At 49.8% G+C, this 19,408-nt stretch overlaps 1 protein-coding gene across 1 annotated transcript in view; it reads left to right on the top strand.

Annotated features, from left to right (window-relative positions):
- LOC115096247 (deleted in malignant brain tumors 1 protein-like) overlaps nucleotides 1–19,408 on the top strand; it is a 63,423-nt gene that overhangs the window by 27,667 nt on the left and 16,348 nt on the right. The window contains exon 3 of the mRNA XM_029610756.1: nucleotides 138–447. Within this exon, the coding sequence (XP_029466616.1) occupies nucleotides 138–447 (310 nt within the window). The remainder of the gene's footprint in view (nucleotides 1–137; nucleotides 448–19,408) is intronic.

Below are 19,408 nucleotides of genomic sequence, written 5' to 3'. Positions count from 1 at the left end.
GAGGACAGCAAGAGATTACCATTTAGTCTTTATCGGTACTTCTGACTTCATCAGCCCTGTCATGACATATCACAGAATATTTGTCACTATTACCTTTGCTAATGTTCTGTCTTTTTTCTGCATCTTTAGACACTCAGCCAGGACTGCGCCTCGTAAACGCGGGGAACCGATGTGCCGGGCGTGTTGAAGTTTACAATGCTGGAGCCTTTGGAACAGTGTGTGATGATGGCTGGGACATGTCCGATGCCCAGGTGGTGTGCAGACAGCTGGGCTGTGGCTCAGCCATTGGTGCTCCTGGAAATGCCCATTTTGGTGAAGGCTCTGGTAATATCTTCCTGGACGAAGTAGTATGTGCTGGAAATGAATCCAGCTTGTTCCAGTGCCACCACAGCGATTGGAATGTGCATAACTGTGATCACTCGGAGGATGCTGGTGTCATCTGTTCAGGTAGATTGTTGTCTAAAGAGAAAGCAAAATCCACAGAACCAGTACAGCATAGGTAGGGTCAAAGCAAGCTTCCCCTGCCAATATGTCTAAAGCTTGCTCTGGAGGCACCAGCTCCAGGGATGGGAGGGTAATTTGCTCTCCATGCCTGTTCAGTCTTTGGCCTTCCAATGAGACTTCCAACAATGGTGTTAATTAGTGTCAATTGTGCTGGGGATGGCTATCCACCGGGAGCCGAACTCAGCCCACCAATCCTTTTCACATTAGCCACCTAATGGCTTTACGATTTGTAGTCATTACCAAGCTGAATTTGATTTGAACCCGTGAGCTGGATGTGAAAGGCTCTGTGGTAACTTGGACAATAGCAGGAAATACAAAGGAGGCAGTCTTACGAGCACTTTTATTTGTAGTGAAAGTAAAACAGAACACAAATGCAGCTTGCCTTACTCCTCTGGTAGCACTCAAGCATTAAACATGGGGACGGTAACTTTTAAACAGCCGCACGGGCGCATTTGTACATGTGTATGCCGGCTTGCACCAGTGAACGTGGCCATTTTATAAGATACGCGCCTATGTACACACACGATATAAAATAGGCTGTGCACGCGTACATGTGCGCACAATTATATATATATAGCACGTGTGCACAAAGGCCACCTCTACTGCGTAAGTGAGGGGATTTTAGTAGATACGCACGCGGACGCAATTACCAGTTTCCCCAGTTCACTTTTTTTTACTGTTTTAAACTGTTATATGTAAAGCTGGTTGCTAAATTATTGTTTCACTGTAAACCGAGGTGATGTATTCCTTTACGTTCCTCGGTATAAAAGAACCTATAAATAAATAAATAAATAAAATAAATAAATTCCCAGTTCACCCAGGTAAAGGATACGATTTCCTAAACCCCCTAGTTAATTAGCCTCTCTTTTCCCCTGTTAGCCCTGACCATTAAACTCTGCTGATTAGCCTAGATTTTTTTTATTTTACAACTTGCACGCCATCCATAGCAGAACTAAAGTTGCATGGTAGGGGACCCTGGCACGCGCTTGTGCACGTAAAGTATTCACACGCTAGCTTCATTAAAAATTCCTGGAAAGCCCATGCCCACCCAGACCATGCCCAGATCCCGCCAGTTTCTTAAGAACAAATTCTGTGTGCATACCAGGAGCTATGCGTGTACTCGCGTGCCTTATAAAATTTGTGCGGCACATACATGCATGACTTCTGTGTGTATCTCTCGGCTTTGGCGCAAATAGGGCTTTTAAAATTCACCTTACTATGTCCTCTCTTAGGATGGCTTCCTCTCTGCTCCCCAGGACTTCCCTCACCCCCCTGGACCCTGGTCTCTTATTCCCAGTTTACTGTGATCCACCCTAGCCCAGAATCACTTGGTAGGTTGGGAGTTAAGGGGGACCGGTACAGATAGCTGCAGCTGGGAGTTTCTTATATGCTCCCTCACCCCACAGCTTGGCCTTGTCAGGCCAGGGGACCAGCCATACCTGGGCTAATTCCTGGCTCCTCCTGACTGAGGACCCACCCCTGGGTGGACTGCCCTGTGAGCTGGTCCCTCAGGACCATAAATTGGGGACAATCTCACTCTAGAGCAATCAGGTATGGAGCTCGGGAAGAACTCTTCCTTCCATAATGGCTTGATGTGCCGAGGTCACCAGCAGGACCGGACTGTTTGGGTTGTCCCCATGTATGCAGATAAGTGTTTCTTTTATTTTGTGATTGATGCACTCTTTTTGGAGGAGGTCCTCATGAACTAGATTCTTGTCAGACCCTGAATCCACCAAAGCTTGGGTGGGAACTTCATCCAGTTCAGCCTGGATCACGAATTCCTTATAACGATGATGAGGAATATCCACTAAGCCACAGTGTTGCAGTTTTGTGAACGTGTTCACCCAGTCCTATTCCCATTTCTCATTTTCATTCTGGGGTTCTGCTACTGCCCCCTGCTCCACCTTGCACGGTTCCTCCAGCTTGCATTCGCACTCCTTGTCTTTTAACCACAAGCCCTCTTCATTGGTGTGGTCCACTGTCTTACAAAAATAGCAGGCCTGCTGGGTGGGTTTGCCTTTATCTTCAGTCATTCTTCTCAAGGGATCTTCATTTTAGGCTTTCCAAATGGACAGCAGTCCTTCTGATAACCATTCCCCACATAGAGGGCACAGAAAGAAAAATTATCCATTGTTTCGTTTAATGGGTGGTTTGAACTCCCAGAGGTCCATTTCTTCTTCCAGGATGAGGATTTTTCATGCTTTGGAGTTTTTCCTTTATCCCCATAGACTTTACATTCTAGTGCTGTCTGTGTCACTAAACTGATGTCCATAACTCCAGGTTCCTCAAATCGACAGTCCCTTGCCAAATGATCTCTTCGACCACCGTTAAAGCATGTGGAAGAGACTGTGGCCTATGTTCTGTGTAGGGAAGATGAGATATCCACCTCTGAGGGACGCTTCTGGGAACCTCCACTCTCTGTGCTTCATCAGGGAGTTTCTATGGGCTGTCTTTCTAGCTGCCTTACTAAGTCTGGCATTAATTGTGCCTGGAGAAAGGCGTCCGCCTCTTCTAAAGCTCTTTCCAACATGAGTCCTGTTTGTCAGCAGACCTAATTCCATACGGGCCAGTCAAGCCCATCTAAGAATTGTTCTAGAAGTACCCGTTGGGCTACTTCAAGGCCAGTCTTTGCCTCCTGTTGTAGCCACTTCTAGCCAGCATCCTTCAGGCGATAAAACATATTTTGGGTGCTCTCCTTGGACTGCAGTAATCCCTGCTGGAATTGCTGCCAGTATGTTTCTGATGTATACCCAGCTCTCTCCAGGATAGTGGCCTTGACTTCCACATAAGTAGCCCTCCCATCCGGGTTGGCTGCTTGGAAAGCCACTGGACCTCTATCGTGAGCAAGTTAGCCAAATAAGTAGTTCAATTAGCTTGAGGCCAAGCTGATAGGCGACTTCCAGGTCCTCATCTGCCTTCTTTTTAAATAGGATGTGAGGTAACAGATTCACCTGGAGTATCTTGGTCACAGTGGTCTGCACAGCCTGTGCTAACTGAGCTAGCACTGTGTTTTGCTGCAGAAGGTGTTCTCGCAGCACCTTCTGCTGGTCAGTTTGAGCTTGTAGGGCGTTCTGCAATTGCTGCTGCCCTGTAGTAAGGACCTGGATCAGTTGCTTCATCCTCTCTGTTTTCTAAGTGGCTACCGAATGGGTCAACTCTCCATGGAAGGAGAGGGAAAACCCAAAAAAACTACATGCCTGTCCAGCTCTGACTCATTGCTTGACCCCTGACTGTATAGACAAGGCTAATCCCCTTGGCCTGTTGTGGCTTCAGTTGGTTGAGTGGAACTAGGAGGCACCAGAAAAAAAAAAGAAGACAAAATATTGTAGGGTTTTTAGCTTCCGCCAGTGCTTCCCACTTAGGCAAGAGATCCCACGTCTACCACCATATGCGTTAACTTGAGAAATAGTGGCTTGGGAAACAGCCAGGAAAACAAAGGAGGCAGACTCTGGCTGTTTCCTTATGTGCTCTTTTATTTATAGTGAAAGCAAAACAGAGAACAAATGCAGCTCACCTTTCTCTTCTGGTAGTATTCAGTCATCACTACAGAAAAATAGGATTCTTTATATCAAATGCACACGTAAATACCAAAAGCATTAAAAAATAATTCTATTTTAAATCCCAAACACCGCCAAAGTATTTCTATAGATTAGTTGAGGACCTTCATAACACCCATGCACCATTCAGCACTCATGGGTCATTTTTAATCAGCGGTCCCCTGTGTTCACTTTCTTCTTGTAGCTTTCCTTTTTTACTTGCATATAAAAGGTGGAAAAGTGTAAAAGTTACTAGGGATGTGCAGCAGGGACGGATACGTTCGATTTGGTATTCATATTCGTCGGGACCCAAATCCATTACATCCGTTTTCGGGGGACCCCGATTCATCCATTAGTTACGTATGGTATTTGTTTCCCATTAAAGTTAAAAAAAAAAACCAACCCATCCCAACCCTTTAAATTTAATTAACTACAACCCCCCACCCTCCTGACTCCCCCAAGATTTGCCAAAAGTCCCTGGTGGTCCAGCGGGGGTCCTGGAGCATTCTCCTGCACTCAGGCCGTCAGCTGCCAGTATTCAAAATGGCGCCAATAGCCTTTGCCCTTACTATATCACAGGGGCTACCAGTGCCATAGGTCGGACCCCCGCTGGACCATCATGGACTTTTGGCAAGTTTTGGGGGGGTCTGGAGGGTGGGAATTTTATTCGTTAGTGATACATTGCATTCATGGGGGTTCGCCATATGTTTCGGAACCCCACGAATGCAACGAATAGGAACCTATACGTTGTGGATTGCGCATTCGTTCAAAATGAATGCACGTCCCTAAAAGTTACTTCCCTTTCGGGTCGATCCTGTAAGGCCGCGGTAATAACAGTGCGGTAGTGTCAGGCGCACCCTTCCTCCCCGCACGCACAGTTCTCTTCACTAACTCCCCGATACTCTCCTCTAATCGCATGCAAATGCATGCCGCGGCTTTAAAGCGTTAGGGAAGGGTTATGCCCGCGTAACCCATTTTACTGTATAGGCGCTTAATACAGCGCCTATACAGTAACCAGGGTGCGCTGGTACCTGTCATTTCAAATGTCATTTCAAATGACATTTGAAATGACAGGCACCATGAAGTGAAAAAAAAAATACCACAAATATCTAAAAACCTGAGTGTTCAAAAAAAAAATATTTTTAAATACCTGTCGGAGGGCCGCGTGGGTCCAGGCGGCTGGCGGGCGGCGGCGGGAGCCGGGTGGTCGCGTGTTTAATCTAGGCCGCGGGCGGGTGGGCGCCTGTTCCAGGCGGCGGCGGCGGGGGCGAGTGGACACGCGTTAGTTCGAGACGGCCGGCGGGTGGGCGGCGGCGGGTGGTCGCGTGTTAAATCTAGGCCGGGTCGCACAGGCGCGCATTCATTCATCCAGGCGGAGGAGCCGGCGGTGAAAGCAGCCGGCTCCTCCGCCTGAATGAATGCGCGCCTGTGCGACCCCTGCGATTCGGCGCTCAAGGCAGTCACAGCATGTGACTGCCTTGAGCGCCGAATCGCAGGGGTCGCACAGGCGCGCATTCATTCACTGCCGGTGGGGGCTGCCGGGGCAGCCCCCACCGGCAGTGAATGAATGCGACCCCTGCGATTCGGCGCTCAAGGCAGTCACATGCCGTGACGTCACGGCATGTGACTGCCTTGAGCGCCGAATCGCAGGGGGTCGCACAGGCGCGCATTCATTCACTGCCGGGGCAGCCCCCACCGGCAGTGAATGAATGCGACCCCTGCGATTCGGCGCTCAAGGCAGTCACATGCCGTGACGTCACGGCATGTGACTGCCTTGAGCGCCGAATCGCAGGGGTCGCACAGGCGCGCATTCATTCACTGCCCCCGGCAGTGAATGAATGTGCGCCTGTGCGGACCCGGCCTAGATTTAACATGCGACCACCCGCCGCCCACCGGCCGTCTCGAACTAACGTGTGTCCCCCCGCCGCCGCTGCTGCCTGGAACAGGCGCCCACCCGCCCGCGGCCTAGATTTAACACGCGACCACCCTGCTCCCGCCGGCCGCCGGCCGCCTGGACCCACGCGGCCCTCCGACAGGTATTTAAAAATTTTTATTTTTTTTTCTGACAGGTTTTATGTGTCCCACATCATTACATTTTCTCGATCATCTCTGTATCGCTTTTTTTTTTTATTGTGTTTTATTGTTTTTGAGTGTCTTAAGCGGTGTCGATGGATTTGTTACTAGACTCACAGTCCTAACTCCTACTAGGGGGAGGCAGTAAACTAACACGTTACGGCCGCGGCAAAACAGTGCGTTACTAATGAGATAACCTGAGCGCGCGTTACGGTATCGGAGGGGAATAGCTAATTCCTTCATTATACAGCTAATTCGTTCATTTACATGCCGGGTGGGGAAGGGTTACGCGTCTGTTTTAAGAAGCGCTACGGACGCGCGAAACTGGAGACTGTATCGCTGGTTTGCCTTACGTGTCCGAATTGTGCGCAGCGAGCTCGTTACAGACGAGAAATCTTCAACTGAATGTTACTGTATCGAGCTGATTATGATTAAGGATGAACAGAATGCCCGACGTGATATCACCTCTTTTACACGCTGCATCAGGGGCCAACCTTTGTAATTCCACCATCAATGTATTTCTCGTTACTAAAATGGCGATACTCGTTTCGGCGAGCTTGTTTCAGCACAACGTTCTGAAAAGCACACATACGTATGTGATACATCAATCACAACTTGCAACAGAATTCTTCATTTGTAGAGATCATAAAAGCTGAAAGATTCCTTGACAAACACTCAACGATTCTCAATAAATGCTTGATGGACTTGATGCTTTCACCTATAGACCAAGCAGGAAAGGTGCTAGAGCAATTTTGGGAAGAGTCATCGAATATTGTGGAACAATTGAAAAAAGAAACTGTAGTAGAAACTTTCAAACCTCTTTGACTGGTTTTCAGAAAACCCTGGAGAAATTTAGAGCGGATCTAAATATAACTGACGTCACAAAATTCAAACATGATGAAGTGGATTATAACAAAAGGCCCATGTATCGATAGCTGAACAGAGTTAAAATGGTTAAAAAAGTTTCATTTGATGATCTATGGGATGGTTCATGTGGCACTTTTTATATGCAAGTAAAAAAAGGAAAGCTACAGGAAGAAAGTGGACACAGGGGACCGCTGATTAAAAATGACCCATGAGTGCTGAATGGTGCATGAAACATTATTTATTTATTTATTTATTTTTCATTTTTATATACCGAAGTTCTTGTAGAGACTACAAATCACTCCGGTTTACATAAAACGAAGAACTGCTCAACAGAGAGCGGAGCTTTACATGGAACCGTAGAACATATGGAACAGAATAACTGGTTGACAATTTAACATAGTACTAAATAAAGTGATAATAGTTTAACTGGTAATAAATAAAGAAATATAATATTTTATATATAAGAGGTATAACTATTTAACGTAGCAATAAATATAAAAATAAGCAATGCCAAATAAATATATGAAATAAAGTGAATTTTTGAGCTCCAAGATAATTGTCCAGTTGCAGATTCTTAATAGTAGTATTTGATACAGTGTCCATAATAAGGGATACCTAGTAATTAGGAAGTCTGTCCGTCACAGTAAAAGTACGGGTGTTTATGAAGTCTGTCAGTCACAGTAAAAGTACGGGTGTTTATGAAGTCGGTCAGTCACACCAAAGTACGGGTGTTTATGAAGGTCCTCAACTAATCTATAGAAATACTTTGGCGGTGTTTGGGATTTAAAACAGAATTGTTTTTGAGTGCTAGTGATGCTTATAGTACTCAAGCAAGAAACATAATATGCCCTCTCTTAGGCCGGCTTCCTCTCTGCTCCCCTGGGCCTCCCTCACCCCCCTGGACCTGCAGGTTTGCATGATCCTCCCTGGGCCAGAATCCCGAGCTAGGGTGGGATGTAAGGAGGACTGTGGCCGGTGTCCTGAGGGAGTTTCTTACTGTGACCGTTAAGCCATTCACGTCTCATACACTGAGATGCATTCAGTTTTGCTTTGTCTAATTTTATTCCACATCATTATGGAGCAATTTTCAGAATCCATGGGTGCAGGCTTTGCATCTGTTTTCAGTGTGAAAGCAGCCACCTTTGCTTTGTGTGTCTCTGTTTGCACCTGCATTAGGACAGGGAAAGGACGTGCAGAGAGCTGAAAATGTAGAATATGCTCCCCCCCCCCCCTCCCTGGGAGCCCCTCCTCTTAATGCACAGAGGTAAATGCCTTTAAGAATGGCCCATTTAGCCGTGTAAGTCTCTTCTCAGCCGGGGTTCACTGCATGTAAAGTGAGCACGTCGCACGCACGTTTACGCTTGCTGGGACGATGAATTCTGGGGACGGAGCTGAGACTTTTTATTTTAGAAAGAATTTGCATAAGTTACCCCAGACAGGTGAAGAGCAGGTGTCACGTTGTGTGAGGTAATTTGTGTGCGTACTGGGCCAGTTCCTTGAGGATTTCCAAAGCAAAGTTTGCTTTAAAATGTGGTTGAAGTCTATCACGTGCGAAAGTCCCCTCCCTGCACGCTCCCCATGTTTCCTTTGCTCTTGGCTGAGAGAAGCAGATGTGAGGTTTTGAGTCCCTGCTGAGGAACATGCTCCTTCCCCGTTGTTTCTAGGATCTGCAGCCTCACATGATGAGCGGTGCAGAATAGGGATGTGAATCGTTTTTTGACGATTTAAAATATCGTCCGATATATTTTAAAAGTCAAAAATCGTTAGAGCCGCGATACAATAACAATTCCCCCGATTTATCGTTAAAAAATCGTAAATCGGGGGAAGGGGGAGGGCGGGAAAACCGGCACACTAAAACAACCCTAAAACCCACCCCGTCCCTTTAAAATAAATCCCCCACCCTCCCGAACCCCCCCAAAATGCCTTAAATTACCTGGGGTCCAGAGGAAGGGTCCCGGTGTGATCTTTTACTCTCGGTCCTCCGTGCGTTGTAGAAATGGCGCCGGCGCTACCTTTGACCTGTCATATGACAGGTCAAAGGTAGCGCCGGCGCCATTTTGTTTTTTGTCCCCCGACGTCAGGAGCGTAGGAGACCCCCGCTGGACGTCAGGAGCGTAGGAGACCCCCGCTGGACCCCCAGGGACTTTTGGCCAGCTTGGGGGGGCCTCCTGACCCCCACAAGACTTGCCAAAAGTCCAGCGGGGGTCCGGAACGATCTCCTACCGTGAATCGTTTTTCCGTTCGGAAAAACGATTCGACTGCAGGAGGTCGTTCCGAACCCCCGCTGGACCCCCAGGGACTTTTGGCCAGCTTGGGGGGGCCTCCTGACCCCCACAAGACTTACCAAAAGTGCAGCGGGGGTCCGGAATGACCTCCTGCAGTCGAATCGTGTTGCCGTACGGCCGGCAACACAATTTTGCGCAAAATGGCGCCGGCCGTACGGCAACACGATTTGACTGCAGGAAGTCGTTCCTGGACCCCCGCTGGACTTTTGGCAAGTCTTGTGGGGGTCAGGAGGCCCCCCCAAGCTGGCCAAAAGTCCCTGGGGGTCCAGCGGGGGTCCGGGAGCGATCTCCTACGCTCCTACGCTCCTGACGTCGGAGGTCCGAGAGTAAAAGATCACACCGGGACACTTCCTCTGGACCCCAGGTAATTTAAGGCATTTTGGGGGGGTTCGGGAGGGTGGGGGATTTATTTTAAAGGGTCGGGGTGGGTTTTAGGGATGTTTTAGTGTGCCGGTTTTCGATTTACACGATTTACATGATTTACACGATATTTAAAAAACCCAAACTGCGACGATCCAATTCCCTCCCCCTCCCAGCCGAAATCGATCGTTAAGACGATCGATCACACGATTCACATCTCTAGTGCAGAACCAGTTGCTGAGGAGCTCCCTTAGCTCAGAGATGTGCTGCAGAGCCACTCGATTACCAGCTGTTTTGAGGCCAGAACGTGAAATGAGTCACTGCCCCCTCCCCTGGTTTCATGTGAGCACAAGGACTCACACTCGGTACCAGGGCTGAGTCTCTGACTCACTCACTTCCAACCCTGGTGCAGAGTCTGCGATGTCCCTTATCTGTGCTGGGACAATAAATAGTCCTTGAAATAAGGTGGTGCACTGCACGTTTCTTTCTGGTTGCATCCAAAATGTAAAGCATTCAGTACAATTGTGTGCTCCCTGCTTTCTCACTGCATCTTCCTGCTTTCTAGCTGGCAAGCTTCCTCTCTTTTACATACAGCTCCCCTTATGAACATCTGGCACCACTCTATTCCACTCCTCTCACCCTTCTGTATCTTGTGTGCACCTCCTCTCTGTCTCCACTGGCTGAGCACCAGATTATGAACATCTGGCACCACTCTATTCCACACCTCTCACCCTTCTGTATCTTGTGTGCACCTCCTCTCTGTCTCCACTGGCTGAGCACCAGATTATGAACATCTGGCATCCAGTCTATTCCACTCCTCTCACCTTTCTGTATCTTGTGGGCACCTCCTCTCTGTCTCCACTGGCTGAGCACCAGATTATGAACATCTGGCATCCAGTCTATTCCACTCCTCTCACCCTTCTGTATCTTGTGGGCACCTCCTCTCTGTCCCCACTGGCTGAGCACCAGATTATGAACATCTGGCACCATTCTATTCCACACCTCTCACCCTTCTGTATCTTGTGGGCACCTCCTCTCTGTCTCCACTGGCTGAGCACCAGATTATGAACATCTGGCACCACTCTATTCCACACCTCTCACCCTTCTGTATCTTGTGGGCACCTCCTCTCTGTCTCCACTGGCTGAGCACCAGATTATGAACATCTGGCATCCAGTCTATTCCACTCCTCTCACCCTTCTGTATCTTATTTATTTATTTATTTATTTGAGTCTTTTCTATACCGGCATTCGCGAAGGGAATCGCATCATGCCGGTTTACAAATAACAAGGAGTGAACAACAATAAAGTGATAAAAAACATTAACAAGTGCTAAAAGAAGGGAAAATTGCAGTTACAATAAAACAGGGACATATTTCAACTTGGAACAGAAGAAAAGGAGATAGTAATTTAACAGTGAAGAATAACTGGGAAAGCCTGCCAGTTTAAAAGGGATTGTACTATTGATTGGATGAGCACCAGATTATGAACATCTGGCACCACTCTATTCCACTCCTCTCACCCTTCTGTATCTTGTGTGCACCTCCTCTCTGTCTCCACTGGCTGAGCACCAGATTATGAACATCTGGCACCACTCTATTCCACTCCTCTCACCTTTCTGTATCTTGTGTGCACCTCCTCTCTGTCTCCACTGGCTGAGCACCAGATTATGAACATCTGGCATCCACTCTTCCACTCCTCTCACCTTTCTGTATCTTGTGGGCACCTCCTCTCTGTCTCCACTGGCTGAGCACCAGATTATGAACATCTGGCACCACTCTATTCCACTCCTCTCACCTTTCTGTATCTTGTGGGCACCTCCTCTCTGTCTTCACTGGCTGAGCACCAGATTATGAACATCTGGCACCACTCTATTCCACTCCTCTCACCTTTCTGTATCTTGTGGGCACCTCCTCTCTGTCTCCACTGGCTGAGCACCAGATTATGAACATCTGGCATCCACTCTATTCCACTCCTCTCACCTTTATGTATCTTGTGGGCACCTCCTCTCTGTCTCCACTGGCTGAGCACCAGATTATGAACATCTGGCACCACTCTATTCCACTCCTCTCACCTTTCTGTATCTTGTGGGCACCTCCTCTCTGTCTCCACTGGCTGAGCACCAGATTATGAACATCTGGCACCACTCTATTCCACTCCTCTCACCTTTCTGTATCTTGTGGGCACCTCCTCTCTGTCTCCACTGGCTGAGCACCAGATTATGAACATCTGGCACCACTCTATTCCACTCCTCTCACCTTTCTGTATCTTGTGGGCACCTCCTCTCTGTCTTCACTGGCTGAGCACCAGATTATGAACATCTGGCACCACTCTATTCCACTCCTCTCACCTTTCTGTATCTTGTGGGCACCTCCTCTCTGTCTCCACTGGCTGAGCACCAGATTATGAACATCTGGCACCACTCTATTCCACTCCTCTCACCTTTCTGTATCTTGTGGGCACCTCCTCTCTGTCTCCACTGGCTGAGCACCAGATTATGAACATCTGGCACCACTCTATTCCACTCCTCTCACCCTTCTGTATCTTGTGGGCACCTCCTCTCTGTCTCCACTGGCTGAGCACCAGATTATGAACATCTGGCACCACTCTATTCCACTCCTCTCACCTTTCTGTATCTTGTGGGCACCTCCTCTCTGTCTCCACTGGCTGAGCACCAGATGGGTAACTCAATGCTCCTCTTCTCCTCCTAATTAACCTGGCACTCACTCCTCCAACTATTTCTGCCGCGTCGGCACTGAGTCTGCCAGGCCGGGGGCCTGAAATGTTTCTGAAACCAGAAGGCAACCTGCAGTCACTAAAGAGATCAACTCCTTCCCTAACAAAACGTATCCAAGGCCCAAAGGAACGGAGGCTTCCATCCAGGACGTGTGGCGCCTCCTTTCCCTGTACGTACTAGGATCAGTCCAGGACACCTGGGTTGTGACTCCGCACCAGTAGATGGAGACAGATCAAAACTTGTGGGCTGAGCCATATAAGCCCCTGTGCCAGTCACAGCCCCTCAGTCTTACTCTGTCTCCAGTAGGTGGTGCAGGTGTAGTCACAGCCTCTGGGTGCCCTGAGGACTGATACTTAGTTTTAGTCAGGGTTATTTTACTTATTTTGTTTATTTTAAGCTCAGTTTGTATTTTTTATTCTACTTCTACTTAGAGTAGTTTAAAGAAGCTGTCCGTCCTGCCTCCCAGGGGGGTGGGAAAGTTCTGAGAGGACCATCCCCCCCTGGTTGAGGCCACTGCTGAGGGTCGAGGACCCGAACTACTAAAGCAGCAGCGTCAGGGGTGACACCGGGGAGCCCGGTTCACTCACCCCCAACAGGAGCAGGAACCCCAGGACCCTGGACAGCGGCAGGTTTGATTTAAAAAAAAAAAAAAAAAAAAAAAAAGTGTTTTTAAATTCTTTTGTTTGTGCCGGCTCTCCGTTTCTTCTTCGCCGGGGGGGGGGGGGGGGGGGGGGAGAAAAGGTCCTCGGTTCGGCAAGGGGAGGGGAGTTTTTCGGCATTCAATTCTTTAATTTTATTTTTCATTTTTTCTTCACGTTTTCCCGCCGCGGCCGCGAGAATGCCTAGAGGCACAACTTGCCGCGCTTGCGGCTCTGCACGCGCGCGGCTCTCTCGTGAGGGAATTTGTTCTGCATGCGTCCCGGGCGGGGAGGGACCGTCTAACTCAGGTAGGGGGGTCCGTTCCCGGTCGGTGCGGTCGCCGTCGTGCACTCCCGCCGCTTCTATCGCGCCAGCTGACTCCTTCCCGCTTAGTGCAGGAGCGGCGGCCATCTTGGCCTCAGTTCACGAAGTTGTGCAGGAACCTGCAGGGGTTTCTGCCGCGCCTCCCGAGTTATCTCCTCAACAACGGCCTTCGGGGGGGGCTTCCGCTGGGGGGGCTGAGTCCCCAGATGAGGCTGGCGAGGAATCGGACTCCTCAGATTCGGGGTCGTCTTTTTCGGCGGATTTTGCCCTCCTGCTGCGAAAAGTTTTAAAATATAAGGGCCGCAGGCGCAAGGAACTTCATGGACACTCTAAAAAGGATACTCCAAGGAAGAAAAAATCTCGGGATGACTCTGCGACAGGAACTCGGACACCAAGAGGTATCCCGCAGGATACAGAATCAGAGTCCACCTCACAAGATGAGGTAGATCCGCCCGACGAGCCCCTGATGGGGGCCGATGGCGCGTCAGGGGACAATTCTGCCCAAACAGGGCTGAGCAAACCTTCGCAAGCCGGTGATGGGGACGACCCAAAGGTGGTACGCCTTTTCCGAAGGGACGAGCTGTCCCCGCTTATCCCGGCAATCCTCAGCGAGTTAGGGGTTGAAGCCCCACCGACAGTCTCGCGCCCCGGAGCAACTATGGACCCGGTCCTGCTAGGACTCACTGGTCCAGCGGTAGCCTTCCCATTCCATTTCTCGGCGTCTGACATTTTGTTTCGGGAGTGGGATACTCCTGAACTAGGTCTGAAGGTATCTAAGGCAATGGATAAGCTCTACCCTTTGCCAGAAGACGCACTGGAACTTCTTCGGCTTCCAAAGGTGGATTCAGCGGTGTCGGCGGTAACTAAACGTTCCACGATTCCGGTCACTGGGGCCACAGCCCTTAGAGACATACAGGACAGGAAGCTTGAGGTGCAGCTCAAAAAGATCTTCGAGGTCTCAGCGTTGGGAGTCCGGGCTGCCATTTGTAGCAACTATGCCATGCGGGCTAGTTTGCGCTGGGCCCAAGTTCTACAGGCGAATGCAGGTCTTTCTCCTGAAGAGGCCACGCAGGCGGATCGCCTAGAGGCTGCCATTGCTTATAGTGCGGATGCTCTCTATGACCTACTACGTACTTCAGCAAGATCCATGGTCTCTGCAGTCTCGGTGCGTCGCTTACTTTGGCTTCGCAATTGGTCGGCGGATGGATCCTCCAAGGCTCACCTTGGAGCCCTGCCCTTCAAGGGGAAGTTGTTATTCGGCAAAGAGTTGGATGATCTCATGCTTTCTCTTGGAGAGAACAGAGCTTTTAAACTCCCAGAAGACAGGTCCAGAGCCCGATCCTCCTATCCGTCCAGGTCCCGGTTTCGAGGTAACAAGAGATCTCGTCCTCAGAGGTCCTCGGCTCCTTCTTATCGCTCGACTTCTTCCCGGGCCTCTTCGTGGCCACAGTCCTTTCGTGGGAAACGTTACGGCAGACAGGGAGGCACCCCGTCCGGCACGGGTCCCAAAGCCTCTCAATGAGATACGGCGGGTCCATTCCTTAAGGCAACCAAGAACCTCCGTTCCAAACGTAGGGGCGAGGTTGACTTTATTTTTCGAGGAATGGACCAAAATAACATCCGATCAGTGGGTCCTCAATGTAATAAGGCACGGTTACGCGTTAGATTTTGTACGGACTCCAACGGACAAGTTCCTGATGTCGCCCTGCAAGTGCCCAAAAAAGACCATGGCAGTGCTAAGCACTCTCAGGCGTCTGGAGGACTTAGGAGCAATCGTCCCCGTACCTCCCGATCAGCAAGGCGCAGGTCGTTATTCCATCTACTTCATCGTGCCAAAGAAGGACGGCACGTTCCGGCCAATTTTGGATCTCAAAGGGGTAAACAAATGTCTGCGCATTCCACACTTCAAGATGGAAACAATTCGGTCAGTGATTGCCTCAGTTCATCCAGGCGAATTCATGGCCTCTTTAGATCTCATGGAGGCGTACCTCCACGTCGGAATTCAGCCGTCTTTCCAGAGGTTCCTCAGATTTTGCATCTTGGGCAGACACTACCAATTTCGGGCTCTTCCCTTCGGCCTCGCCACAGCTCTGCGAACATTTACAAAGGTAATGGTAGTAGTGGCGGCTCATCTTCGACGAGAGGGGTTCCTGGTACACCCCTACTTGGACGATTGGCTGATTCGGGCCAAGTCCGAGACCCGTTGCCGTCAGGCGGTGGCCAGAGTCCTTCAGTTGTTGCAGACCTTAGGTTGGGTTGTCAATCTCAACAAGAGTCAGCTTGTTCCTACCCAGTCCTTGGAATACCTGGGAGCTCTTTTCGACACGAAGCAGGGCAAGGTTTTTCTGTCCGCGGATCGTGCACGCAAGCTTCAGTGTCAAGTGCGTCGATTATTAAGTCTTCAGCTGCCGCTGGTTCGCGATTATCTGACGGTTCTGGGATCTATGGCGTCCACACTGGCGTTGGTTCCTTGGGCTTTTGCTCATCTGCGACCATTACAATTTGCGTTGCTCTCCCGATGGAAGCCGGTATCAGAAGAGTTCCACCTACCACTTCCACTCACGACTCAGGCACGGGAGAGTCTTCACTGGTGGCTCGATCCGGGCCATCTCTTTTGCGGAGTGTCTCTGTTGGTCCCCGACTGGACAGTGGTGACGATGGATGCCAGTCTCTCCGGTTGGGGAGCGGTCTGCCTAGACAAGTCGGTACAGGGCCGATGGTCCTCCGTCCAGTCGCAGTGGTCCATCAACCGTCTGGAAACCAGAGCGGTGCGCCTGGCTCTGCAAGCCTTCCTCCCGTTGGTCCAAGGGAAGGCGGTCCGTGTGTTGTCGGACAATGCAACAACAGTATCATACATCAATCGCCAAGGAGGGACAAGAAGTCCACTTGTGGCGGAAGAGGCAAAGCTTCTGATGAGTTGGGCAGAGTGCCATCTCAACTCCATAGCAGCATCTCACATAGCCGGGGTCGACAATGTTCAGGCGGACTTCCTCAGTCGACACCACCTCGACCCGGAGAATGGGAGCTGACGGAAGATGCCTTTCATCTCATTTGCGATCGGTGGGGGCTGCCCCACATGGACCTGATGGCCACGTGGCACAACGCGAAGGCTCCTCGGTTTTACAGTCGACGTCGGGAGCGAGGTGCCGAGGGCGTCGATGCGCTGGTTCTTCCTTGGCCAACCAACGTGTTGTTGTACGTATTCCCTCCGTGGCCAATGATAGGCAAGATCTTAAGGCGCATAGAGTTGCACCCGTCCAACGTGATCATGGTAGCGCCGGAGTGGCCACGGCGCCCTTGGTTTGCGGATCTCGTTCAGCTGTCAGTGGATGCTCCCCTTCGGCTACAGGGGTTTCCGGGGCTTCTTCGTCAGGGCCCCGTTTGTTTGGAGGATGCGGATCACTTCTGTCTCGCGGCATGGCTTTTGAGAGGCAACGTCTAAAGAAAAAAGGCTATTCAGATGCGGTGGTAGCCACGTTACTGCGGTCCAGAAAGCAGTCTACGTCCTTGGCTTATGTACGTGTCTGGGTAGTTTTTGAGGAGTGGTGTATCAGCCGAGGGCTAGATCCCATTTCCGCTTCCATCTCTGATATTCTGGCTTTTCTTCAGGCCGGTCTAGCCAAAGGGCTTTCTTGTAGTACCCTTCGTGTACAAGTGGCAGCGATTGGTTGTCTGCGGGGTAAGGTTCGCGGTTCCTTTCTGGCCCTGCATCCCGATGTCTCTCGTTTTCTTCGGGGGGCTAAACATCTTCGTCCACCACTACATTATCCATGTTCCTCCTGGAATCTTAATTGGGTCCTTTCTTCTTTGTCTACGGCTCCGTTCGAACCCTTAAAACGGTCTACTATTAAGGATCTTACTTTAAAGACCGTTTTCCTGGTTGCGATTACCTCGGCTCGGAGAGTCTCGGAATTACAGGCTTTGTCTTGTCGGGAGCCATTCCTGCGGATTTCAGATACGGGAGTTTCCCTGCGGACGGTTCCGTCTTTTTTGCCAAAAGTGGTGTCACCGTTTCATTTGAACCAGTCTATTGAGCTTCCTGCTTTCGCAGGTACTGAATATTCGGACCCGCAATGGAAAGAATTGCGGAAGTTGGATGTGCGGAGGGTTCTCCTCCGTTATCTAGAAGTCACTAACCCTTTCCGGGTGTCGGATCATCTCTTTGTTCTATTCTCGGGCCCAAAGAAAGGAGTTCCGGCTTCCAGGACGACAATCGCACGGTGGCTTAAAGAGGCCATCGGCTCAGCGTACGTGTTACGAGGAAAGCCTATTCCGAACGGTCTCAGGGCTCATTCGACAAGAGCTCATGCTGCGTCTTGGGCGGAATCTTCTCAGGTTTCGCCTCAAGAGATTTGTAGGGCAGCTACCTGGAAGTCCTTACATACCTTCATTAGACACTATCGGTTGGATGTTCAGGCTGCGGATTCCGGGGGTTTTGGAGAGAGGGTACTCCGAGCGGGACTCTCTGCTTCCCACCCTCGGTAATTTAGCTCTGGTACATCCCAGGTGTCCTGGACTGATCCTAGTACGTACAGGGAAAGGAAAATTAGTTTCTTACCTGATAATTTTCGTTCCTGTAGTACCAAGGATCAGTCCAGGATCCCGCCCGTGCTGTTGTGAAGAATCGGAGAGTCCGCTCATCTCTTTTGTTAACTATTCCGGTTATTGCTTTGCTCCCTCGTTTTGGGGTTCTGTTCCGGTTGGGGGTCCTTGAATGGCTCCCTGTTAAGGTTAGTTATTTAGTTTGGTTGTTCTGTTTTTTGTCTACTTTGACATTACGTATGACTGAGGGGCTGTGACTGGCACAGGAGCATATATGGCTCCGCCCACAAGTTTTGATCTGTCTCCATCTACTGGTGCGGGGTCACAACCCAGGTGTCCTGGACTGATCCTTGGTACTACAGGAACGAAAATTATCAGGTAAGAAACTAATTTTCCTGTCTTTCTCCCGGAAAGGAAGGGACGGCAAAATCTTTCTTCCAAACAAAAATCACAAACAGGAGAAACTGCTCACTAAGCCCGCTGTGTGGTGAGCTTAGCAGCAAGAGTCGCACCCAGGCTGTGAGCCCGCGCAGCAGGAGGGAAAAACGATCCACCAGCTCCAAGTTCAAGTCAAACGCCCACAAAAACCACTTTCTGATATAGAAACAGGGTTGGACGTTTACAGCTGCCTCCAGCAAGGGCGCTGTGGAAAGATGGCGTCTTCCTGTGGCCTGCGCTGCCCAGCATAAGCCCCCAGTCAGCTCTTGCACTTATATTAATAATTCACCTCAGTAATGAAAGCAGATTACATGCAATGCAGGACACGTAGCTAACAGAACAGCTAATTCACCCCCACGGGACATAGTCGATGGTGGGGCACCAGTCTGTCAGCAGGTCTCTGGCCGTTCCTGAGCTTCGAGAGCACCATCCACTTCCCTTAGAGAGAGGCGCACCCCGAAGCAAGCACTCAGTGCAAATACACATATCCTTTGCTACGTAGAAACGGGCATTCGGGTGCAGTAGGCATCAGGCGGAAAGGGGGCCTCTCTACATCTTTTATGTCCTCATGTGGGGGTCATTTTATTTAATTTTATTATGGTGAGGGGCCTTTGAAGGTGGAACTGGGATGTCTGAGAGAGTCTGCATGCCAGGAATCATTACTGTATAAAAAGAGAAGGCTGATACAGGCCCGTGATGCACCATTTTGCCACGGCATAGGATGATGTTTGCAGTTTTTCTTTCCACCTCTGTATCTGATTAATATTCCATCCTGAAAATGCCCTGTACCTCCCTCAGTGCTTTTTGGGGTAGTTTTGCTGAGTAGATGGTAGAGCTCACAGGTGTTCTGTTTCTTCCTTAACAGCTTCTCGACCTGGAACACATGAACCAACAGGTAAAGCATAATTCTGATATCACATTTGTATAAATCTAAATGTACAATACTTGCTTGTTAATTATGTTTGAATGAATGCACATTCTGCTGTTTCGTGTAACGTTACAAGCTGCTAACATGAAAAATGTGTGTCACAGAGCATACAGAGCCTGTGTGTCCGAGAGTCATGGGCTGCAGCAAGCCAACATGCTGTAGCTCCTCACACTTCAAG

This window comes from Rhinatrema bivittatum, chromosome 7 (genome assembly GCF_901001135.1).
Source record: "Rhinatrema bivittatum chromosome 7, aRhiBiv1.1, whole genome shotgun sequence".
Classification (NCBI taxonomy): Eukaryota; Metazoa; Chordata; class Amphibia; order Gymnophiona; family Rhinatrematidae; genus Rhinatrema; species Rhinatrema bivittatum.
The sequence above is the reverse complement of the archived record's forward strand: the minus strand, read 5'-3'. Positions and strand labels throughout refer to the sequence as shown.